This window comes from Cannabis sativa, chromosome 4, assembly GCF_029168945.1.
Source record: "Cannabis sativa cultivar Pink pepper isolate KNU-18-1 chromosome 4, ASM2916894v1, whole genome shotgun sequence".
Taxonomy (NCBI): domain Eukaryota; kingdom Viridiplantae; phylum Streptophyta; class Magnoliopsida; order Rosales; family Cannabaceae; genus Cannabis; species Cannabis sativa.
This window is the reverse complement of record NC_083604.1, coordinates 13,678,094-13,688,255: the sequence shown is the minus strand read 5'-3', so window position 1 is coordinate 13,688,255 and position 10,162 is coordinate 13,678,094. Positions and strand designations below refer to the sequence as shown.

Genomic DNA, 10,162 nt, shown 5'->3' with positions numbered 1-10,162 from the left:
TTTTTTTATTTTCTTAAATAATTTTTTAGGTGCACCAATAAAATTGTGTCACGTGTACACTGTGTCCAATCCAACATGATACTTAACACTTAAAATGGACAAAAATATTAAATTACTAACAGAATAGGAGTATTGAGAATTTTACCGATTAAATTTAAGTTTGGGATTAAGTGAAACTAAATAAAAATTTTAGAGGTTTTACGCCATTTACCCATAAAATAATAAAAATGAATCCTGGTAGTAAGGGCAGGTGACTCTTTTAATTGGATCACTGTGGAGATATTTGGTATGCGTGTCACAGCAAAAGTTAGTTTTAGTTGTTTTGTTTACGTGCCCTAATTTTGATTTGATTTGATTTGGGAACTCTTACGCTCAAGAGAATCAGTAGTAAGAAAATGAAGAAATCAGAAGAAGAAGAAGAAGAAAAATGTGGTTTCATATTCATGTGCAATGGCTCGACCAAACCCCAATGCTTTCTTTACCGTGTTTTCGGGCTACCCATGGCTCAACAACTAGCAGTCCTTCAGATTAAAGCCGGTGCCAAGCTTTTTCTTTACGACTTTGATGTGAAGCTTCTTTATGGTGTCTACGAGGCCACTTCAGTTGGTGCTCTCAACTTGGAACCCACTGCCTTTCATGGAAAATTCCCTGCCCAGGTACCTCCCCTCTTCTTCGTCTTCTTCTTTAAGGGTCGGTTTTGTTTTGATTCCTTGTTCGTTTGTTTAGGTCAAGTTCAAGATTTTCAAGGAATGTTTACCTCTTCCCGAGAGGGTTTTCAAAGCTGCAATTATTGACAATTACCAGGGTTCAAGGTTTAAACAACTACTTAGTAGTGCACAGGTAAAGCTACTACTTGATTTGTAATCTCGTTTATCATTATTATTAATTGAGTTTATTTCTTTCTCAATTCAATTCAATGAAGGTGAATGCTCTCATCTCATTGTTCCCCCCTCTTCATTCGATACCACCTACTTATAATGGGCCACCATTTCTTTCCAATGCGGCAACACCCCAAGAAAGGTTCCACTTCCACCACCAACTAACCACTCCGCCTCGCTTACCTGGGGTTGCAGTGCACCACGTTCCTCAGTCCCAAATACCTGCTGATAATAGACTTGAACATGTAGTTGCACCTCCGAAGCATCCTCAATATGTACCCCAAATAACCCTTCGAACTCCAATGCATCAACAAAGATACGTGATAAAGCAGCCTGCTCTGCCTCATAATGCAGCGTTATATCAACAAAGACAAGAGTCATACTTGCCTCAAAATTCTTCCTCAAATTTGCAAGATCCATATCTAAGGTAATTTCCCTTTTATCATCTTGGTAAAATTCTTTTGCCCCCTTTGTAGGGTAGCTCAAATGGTCAGACATGTGGATTATTATAATTTCTAGTCTCCAAATATTTTGTAGGGCTAGGCGGGGATTAGGTAAGAATATTATTATTTTGCCCCACTTAAGGATTAAACGAGTTTTCTTGGGGTTGTTTGATCTTGGTAGTGTGTGGATTGATGGTTTATGTTTGATTGAAGAAGTTGATTCTTGTCATTTATAGTCTTTTAGCCTCAAGCTTACCATGGAGTTTTAATCCAATCTACAAACTTTTAATTTTGTCCCGCCCATTTGACCAGATATATTCGCGAATTTGAGATGGTGCATAGGCCTTCTGCTGTAGAATATGCAAGTGGCTACGCAATTCCTCAGTTACCACAGCAGGGAGAGAACGAGGATATCCCTAAATCTAATTATGTGGCTGAATATGGTGGTCAACATTTGCCAACTACGACCTCACATATTTCTTTCTACTCGCATTCTTTGCCCCAATCGATCACACCATCACTTCCTCCTGCTCATGGACAAGTTGAGTTGCCAGTGTTTCACGAACCTTATTATCCTACATCAATCCGTGATAATCCGAGCCAGATCTATAATGATCCTCTGCAAAGGCTCTTACCTGGAAGTTCTCGGGCAAATGCTGCAGCCCCTTCTCATGTTTCATTTGTTGGAGCAGCACCAACATACCGTTGAGTGGAAATTGGATATTATAACTGACCTGGTATTGCTTTTTTATTTTTTTTTTGCTTGTATGATTCACACAACACACACCTCATGCATCCATTTATGTACATCTTGGTAGGCATGCCTATGCTCAAAGCCATTTTTTATTCTAGCTGGAAAGCAAACTTCAAGCTTCCATGACCTGTTTTTTGTGTGTAAGCATACACTTGCTGCAACTGTGTATAGTTATGACCTATGTAAACTTTGGCCTCGTGATCCTAAGAAATGTGGTACAGACCATATAGACATCGTGGTTGATGATTTTAGTTCTTTATACCTGTATCTACATCTTTGATGGTGTTTACTAAGAGTTCGATTATGTTAACTAATGATTAGATAAATTATACCAGAATGAATTCTCTTTTGTCCTGTTGTTGTATCTCTATAGGTTCCTGTTTTTATATTTCAATTACAGTGGTCTTAAGTTGACTCATTGAATATTATACATGTAACTAAATATTATGTAGATTAGAGAATTTTTAGTGTTAAAAATTGCAGATGCATATCATCATGCTGTTCACCCTCACCTACACACTCATGATTCAATTGAAGAGGGTGAGCAACTAGAGTGCAAGCAAAGCAAAGAACAAAAATGAAATCTTTGTAGCAGCAGCATCTTATGGGCTGGACTCATCTCATGGACCTCTAGGCTCAAAATGTGCTCTTTCCTCTTAGGCCTAACATTATTAGGGGTATCAGAATAAAATCAGTAATAATGACAAACACTCAAATTGCACACATTTTACACATGAGGGGAAATTAATCTGAACGGTATTTACTTAAGAATATTTACAACTAAAATAAAATACACACCATTATTGTTTGTAAAACGGGTGTAATTTGGGTGTGTACATCATTAATTCTAATTAAATTAGCTTAGGAAACATGATTTCAGATAGGGAGAATAGGACATCAATAGTAGTTATTCTACCTTGACTTGGTAGGGTTTGAGTTTGAATTCAAACCTGAGAACATTAAATATACATATTTGTGTTATGTTTTATTAGATTAGTGATGGGAATGGTGACGTTGAAGGGGCCTATTAAGTCAGCGACAAACTCCCAGCGAGGGCGGTTTGAAGGTCAGAGTGACTGACCCTAAGGCCTGCTACTTGCCCTCTATCAGTATAAATAATTATATCATTTTTGGTATTCAATTCAATGAGATCTTCTTCTTAACAACCTGAAGTTTCAACCAATTGTATTTGACCTTATCGTATGTGCTTACGTTGAACATTTTAGCTCCGGACCCTTGAGGTTGGGGGATCCCTTAAATTGAATATGCACGAACCTCTCGCATGTGATGGAATAAACAATAATTGTCTTCCTAAGTTTTTCTGCCAAATGAAAGAAAAACATTTCAATTACCTTTTTTTTTTAAAGAAAAAAGAAAAAAAAAGTACTCTTGGCTCTGGTGAATGGGACAGACATCCACCGACCTATTTTCTATGCACACAAGTCATATTATACTATACTATAATAGGCCTCATGGTCTTGGTGGGTGGTAGTATTGTTGATATGATTATCACTATTCCTTAAATTAACATATTGAATTAATACACCCACTCACCTTGTTTTTATTTATTTAAGAAAATAGAATATGGAAATCATGTCCAGTTTCATTTAATCCAAGTTCCACGAAACGTTTGTCCTTATATGTAAAATATATGTATATAGTTCATTTAATTTCATATGTATTATGTAATTTTGTCTTTTTGTTGATAATAATTATTAATTAAGTCAAGACCCTTACAAAAATCTTTCCAAATTAAGTTTTTGTTAAGTAGAGATTTAAAAAAAAAAACAAAAAAAATCCAGAAGAAAGCCATTGTTCATACTAGACGATTGAAAGAAAGATTAATATATAAATTGATAGATAGATAAGTAGTAGTAGTAGTAGTGGTGGTGGTATAGTAGGGTAGGGAAAGAGGAGAGTGTGGGGCTGAGGGGGCAGAGGAGGCATGTGCACGCGTGAGGATGAGGATGACGACAAGGATCACATGGCATTTGACGGCCGATAACTATTAACACAAGACCAGACCAGACCAGACCATGCCTTGTCTTGATTATCTTATTTATCTCCTTTTTGTATTTAGTAGAGCCTGGCCAATGGCCATCCTTTTACTGTTATTTTTTGCTTAATGCTGCTTTGAACATTTTATATTTGTTTATTACAACAAAAATTAAACAAGAGGCAGCAAATGTCAGAGATTTGAAATGATTCTGATATGGACGGTTGAGATGGGAACATGCATGCATTTCTATATGGTATAGTCTCACAAAACGCCAACTTCCTTTTTTATCTTGCAAAAATGATGATGATGATGTGTCTGCCTTGCCTGCAAATGTTAATGTTAATGCTATTGTTAATGTTAGTAAAGCACAAGCAGGGACCCGAATCAGATTGCTCCTCACTCATTCGTTTTTTTTTTTATTAGTTTTGTTTTATGTACGTGCATAGATTCTTTATTAGTGAATTAAGACCATATATGCATCTATATATTAGATGATGCATGCTAATCAACTATTGATGGATTGTAAGAAGAGGTGTTTAAAACTAATTACTATGCACTCACTCAAACATGAGGAACTAATTTGTTGTCTCATATATTTTTAGTAAGTGGCCTGGCATCACCCACGTATTTGCTTTCTGGTCAAATCAGATTAAATATATAATAATATTCATGAATCCTTTGTTATTTTGCTATTACTATTACTATTAATATACACAGAGTAATATGGTCATTCATTCCCTTAATGGAAGTAAATATTACACCAATATGACAAGAATACAAGCCAATGAAGTAGAGTGGTAATTCCATGCAAAAGAAAAGTTCATTTCAGTTAATATCTCCATCAAATCAATTAATTGTCTATATTAATTTGTTTTTATCACATAACTTTTTCATAGAAAAACTGTTTATATTATGTCACTACAAAAAACCACTACTTTTAGTGATAATCTTTTAGTCACAATATAATTTTTGTGTGATTAAATGTGACTATTAGTCATAACAAAAAGTTACTTGTGACTAAAGTATAGTATTTAGTTACAAGTTATCACTAATTGAGATTTAGTCTCAACAAATTATAATTTTTGTGACTAATGTTTTTAGTCAAGGACCTTTTAGTCACAACACAATAATGATAATTTATAATTAGTCACACTTTTTTGTTTTTTTAATCATAAATTTTGTTATAACTAAAAGTAAGATTTTTTGTGGTGTGTTTCAAAAAAAAAAAACTAAATATATTAATATAAATATAAAGATAAAGGAGTTTCTCATGCCAACTTGCTCAACTGGAGCAATTTGAGCAATAGTAGTGGTAGACTAGTAGTACACTTCTATGCATAAAGCAACTCACTCAACTCGGGGGCAACAATCCCTATATAAGTCAAATATCATATATATATATATATACACACTTTTCATTATATTCTTTTAAACATAAAAAAAAAAAGAAAAAAAAAAAAAACTTTAATTAATTTTCACCTCATACATATTAGTTACCAAGTAATGTATATATTCTGTAAATTAAGATGAAATATATGAGTGGAGGTATAAGGCAATTATAAAAACCCTGGTACACTACCTAACCCTATTTTTCCTTTTCTAGTGCTTCCTTTTCAGCTCCTCCATACCCTTTCTCCAAAAACAAAGCCTTCCTTGTTCTTTCATCATCACCATCATCAATATCCCCATACTTATTCATGCTCTCTTCTCTCTTCATGTCTTAATCTCACAAGATTTGGACAAAGCCAAAGCCAAAGCCAAAGCCGAACATATATATATAGTCTGAAGATAGTAAAAGTGGATCGGAGACATGGGAAGCGGCCACTTCCTTCAGAAGCATCAGAGGAGAAAGAAAAAGAGTCGTATGAGTATGGATATGATGCTGCAGCTAATTACTTCGAACCCTCTTCTTGTACTTGGCCATCTCAACAAGAAGCTGATGAACATAATAATTACTTATTATCATCATCCACAATGGCCCTTTCTGATTACACCACATCCCACCAACCTTATAATTACTCGGTGCAATCTACTACTACAACAACAACTCAATCTGCAGATGTTGTAAAACAAGAAATAGTACCTGACCAATCGTCTCATCAACTATCCCCTCAAGGTACCAAAACTTCATATAGTAATTAACTAGCTAGTATATATACTCTAATACCTATGATTGTAGTGTTACCATATGTTAATTTTTCACTAATAAGTGATATATAATATATATGATGTGGATCGATCTACTATTCATGAATCTTGATCTCTTAATTAATGGAAAATTATTGAAGTATTAGCTTTAATAATCCAATATATAGTATACATTTATTTTGAAACACTCTTTGTGTGCGGGGTCAATGTGTTAATTTGTTTATATTGCACATGTGTTTACATTATATCTTATTATTAGACAAGTTCAATGTATCTATAATTGGCTTTCCGTAAAGACCTCTCTCTCTAGTTAGCTATACTCTCTATATATATTTATATGTAAATATCTATATATAAAGTACTAGATACTCTCACAGCTAATAATGTTTTTTCCCCAATTTTTTCGAGATAAAACAAAGATTGTGTGTGTTTACATGTTATGGGGTTGCACTACTGGTTTTGGACCGTTTATATCTATCTTAAGACATAAAAATATATAAATATCTTATGGATAAACATTGGTGTGAATGTAACATTTTTCCAATTACTAGATTTTTAAGACATATGTTTGTACTTTTAACTAGTCACAACATCAATTCAGAGAATAAAGGGTTCACTTAGCTTCCGTGAGTTTCCATCTAACTTGCAATCCTTTCTTTCTTTCTTTCTTTCTCTTTTCTGCGACTTTGACAAATATTATTGGCCTTATCTTTTGCTTTCAGTATATTATATATATATATATATATATATTTCTCTATATATATATATACATATACACAAGTACACGCTTGCCTAATTTCCAATCAATAATATATTAACATATTCAATGTTGAAAATGACCCCTCCCCTTTGCTTGATTATATGTCTTCTTTCCACACAACGTTTCTTTTCATTATAATAACTTCATGTGCTGTGATCGAGTATATATGTATTCTGAGTATGACAAACAAAGAGTTATTCCTAGCTATAGAGTAGTAACTATATTTATAATGTGTTATTTATATATATATATATATTTATATAAAGAGAGCTATATAACTGCATGCTTACCTGGGCATATATAAATATATATATATATATATATATATGTGTGTACTTGGAAGAATGTTTGAGTTTTTATTATTGGATGGTTATAGGGGGGCCAAGGAATCTGTGGCCCTCTGGCCCAGAAGAGACAATTAATTAATCAATATATGTGTGTTTTTTTTCTTTAATTGGAAAGTTGGGACCGAGTTAGGCATTAATGATAAGTTGTATGCTAATTAAATATCACTTCGATGGATGGATCTTATTGATTTAATATATATCTTAACCTTATTATATGGGGGCGCCGACACCCCACTTCATGATGATATTCCCTCTACAATCAATGAGTAAGTGCATGCATTCGTGAGTAGACATTAGGCGGGGTGTGCGTGCGCGCGCGCGCACAAGCAATATGCATGCATCTCTTATTATAAACTTTAACAAGTATAGTACGACTACTAGGACCTTCAATATCATTATGGTATAGCTAGCCCAAAACACAAGTATTAATTATTGTTTTTTAGCTTTGATAATATTAAATTAAAATATACCACATTCGATATTAAATTCCACATATTATATATACTTTATGTTGAATTGCATACACGTGATGTAGACATTAGTGCCCCATATTAGCCTATCTTCATATATACTTGTTGAAAGTAATTAATTACTATATATATCATCATGTTTTTGATTGATAATTAATTTGATGATTAATCATATATGATGATGATGATCAGAAAATGCAGTGAGGAGAAGACACTACCGAGGAGTGAGACAAAGGCCGTGGGGGAAATGGGCAGCGGAAATACGAGATCCAAAAAAGGCAGCCAGAGTTTGGCTGGGCACTTTCGACACTGCTGAGGACGCTGCCCTTGCTTACGACAAAGCAGCTCTCAAATTCAAAGGCACCAAAGCTAAGCTTAACTTCCCTGAAAGAGTTTCTCAAACTCAAACCAATATAAATAATAGTAATGATGACAACATGATCAATATCAACAAGCACCAGCCAGAACAACACAGCCATTCGGCTTATCTTAGTGGCGACGCTTACGTGGTACGGCCGCCACCACAACATGATCATGAATATCAGGCAGCTGGTTCAGTAATGCCGCCGCCGCCATCTTCGGAAGCTGCTTTTGGGCGAGACTTGTACCACTATGCACAACTTCTTTCTAGCAATGATGTTGATTTCGATTACCACTCTTCAAGCCTTTTTAATCAACCAATTCATCCTCCACCACCTATTCCCTACTACTACTCATCATCATCTTCTTCTTCATCATCATCATTTTTGTCCACTTCTTCTTCCTCCTCCTCGTTCGACCACCAACCAAAACAGCTCCCGCCGGAAGATCACCATCGCAAAGACTTTGACAGCTAGCTAGCTTCGTTTGTCCAGTCTAGTACCGGTCCAGATATACATATATATATATATATATATATTTATATAAATTTATAATATCTTATGTTATCTTTACGTAGTTTGAAGCTGGTATGATGGTGTCATCATCTTTCTTTTGAGCAATTGTTTAAACCATCAACAAATTTATTGTTGCGTTATATATCATTATTTTTATATATGTGTGTTTTGTTATGCCAGAGATGTGCATGCATTGCTATTAATAAGTCCCCTCTATATATATCTAGCATCTATTACGTATTGGTTAGCGGTTCGATTAGAAATAGTCTATATTGGTATTGTGTAGAAAAATAATACTATATATATATTTCTATCATTTTCAATTGATTTTAAGATGTAATTTTATGCATACAATACACTCACTTTCATCCTAAATTTTAATATAGTATTAAAACTATTAAAAAGCTTTTGTTGCCTTCACTTTTAACCTTCGTTTGACTCTTTTTCGACTAATGTATGTTAGTTTTTAGTGTTAGGATCTTTGACCAGTTTTAAAAAATTCACAAATTTCTCTATGTACACCCACAAATTTTTCGATAAAGGTCATTTGTTATACTTACGCGTTGCGATTGGCTAGCGATACTCCTTAAAACTATTATATTAAATTATATGGGACCCGATACTTAATTGTACCAATAACGATATTGACACATAGGAAGGTACTAGACACCACTGGTACCCTTTAGCATTTCTCTATTATATATAAGATACATGAACTACTCAATCATTTCCAATTTAAGATGAAACTCTATATACTTTATCTTACCCTACAATATTTGTTAAATAATTGCGTGAGGCCCGAAATCAAAATGTACTATAAAATATGTATGGAGACCTAATAAAATAAATTATTTTTGAGTTGATATCTTAACTCCAAAAAAATAATAACATCCCAAATTAAATTAGATCCAATATATAAAACAGGTTAAACATGTCGTATATATAGTTTTAGTTTTGAACATAATTACTAAATAGGTGATTAATTTGATCAGTTTAGCATTTACTACCTTCTCACACGACACACAATAATTAATACGTGAACACGAATTACCACTTTTTGTATAGCTTCAATATTCTGTTTTGGTATAAACTTGTTGGGGGAATAAATATGTGAAAAATATATACAGCGCGCTTCAATTAATTGTTGCCAATATAATTTTTAATACTTTCGAACAAATAAATTCAAATGTAGGTACAAAGTAGATTTATGTACTTTTGACTATACACTTATTTACAAATTACAATACCTGTTACTTTTTGTGATTTAGGCATTAATAAAGTCTCAGTCTCTTGTAGGCATAGTCGTTCAATCCATTTTTCATGAAATTCCTTAATTGATGGGAATGCATGATATGATCAACATACAACTACTACTGTTTGTCTATTGAGTTGTATATGGCACTTGTTCAAATACATCTTAATATCAAATTTCATTTTAGAAATACTTCTCATTCATTATTTAAATATTGTATTTAGTTGGTAAGAATA

The 10,162-nt window shown here is 33.6% G+C and overlaps 2 protein-coding genes across 5 annotated transcripts; both read left to right on the top strand.

Moving 5' to 3' along the window:
- Nucleotides 1-206: 206 nt before the first annotated feature.
- Nucleotides 207-2,424, top strand: LOC115714771 (uncharacterized). Its single transcript, XM_030643525.2, has 4 exons — nucleotides 207-656; nucleotides 727-840; nucleotides 923-1,305; nucleotides 1,634-2,424. The coding sequence occupies exons 1-4, from the start codon at nucleotides 396-398 to the stop codon at nucleotides 2,028-2,030; spliced, it is 1,155 nt and encodes a 384-aa protein (XP_030499385.1). The 5' UTR covers nucleotides 207-395; the 3' UTR covers nucleotides 2,031-2,424.
- A 2,939-nt stretch (nucleotides 2,425-5,363) lies between these two features.
- LOC115715113 (ethylene-responsive transcription factor ERF113) lies at nucleotides 5,364-8,848 on the top strand. 4 transcript variants are annotated; one of them, XM_030643922.2, is made up of 2 exons: nucleotides 5,364-6,190; nucleotides 7,992-8,848. In XM_030643922.2, exons 1-2 carry the CDS (start codon nucleotides 6,049-6,051, stop codon nucleotides 8,633-8,635), a joined length of 786 nt encoding a protein of 261 aa, XP_030499782.2. In that variant the 5' UTR covers nucleotides 5,364-6,048; the 3' UTR covers nucleotides 8,636-8,848. The 4 variants fall into 4 exon arrangements, with proteins under 4 accessions (XP_030499782.2, XP_060969281.1, XP_060969283.1 ...); XM_061113298.1 differs by having other exon boundaries at nucleotides 5,477-6,190; nucleotides 8,001-8,848; XM_061113300.1 differs by having other exon boundaries at nucleotides 5,477-7,595; nucleotides 8,001-8,848.
- Nucleotides 8,849-10,162: the final 1,314 nt, after the last annotated feature.

What these genes read in the sequence shown, in the direction of transcription:
- LOC115714771 (XM_030643525.2), top strand. Translation starts at nt 396, where the DNA reads ATGAAGAAATCAGAAGAAGAAGAAGAAGAAAAATGTGGTTTCATATTC. An exon ending in ATGGAAAATTCCCTGCCCAG is followed by an intron (nt 657 to 726) that starts GTACCTCCCCTC and finishes TCGTTTGTTTAG; the next exon opens with GTCAAGTTCAAGATTTTCAA. An exon ending in AACTACTTAGTAGTGCACAG is followed by an intron (nt 841 to 922) that starts GTAAAGCTACTA and finishes AATTCAATGAAG; the next exon opens with GTGAATGCTCTCATCTCATT.
- LOC115715113 (XM_030643922.2), top strand. Translation starts at nt 6,049, where the DNA reads ATGGCCCTTTCTGATTACACCACATCCCACCAACCTTATAATTACTCG. An exon ending in TCATCAACTATCCCCTCAAG is followed by an intron (nt 6,191 to 7,991) that starts GTACCAAAACTT and finishes GATGATGATCAG; the next exon opens with AAAATGCAGTGAGGAGAAGA.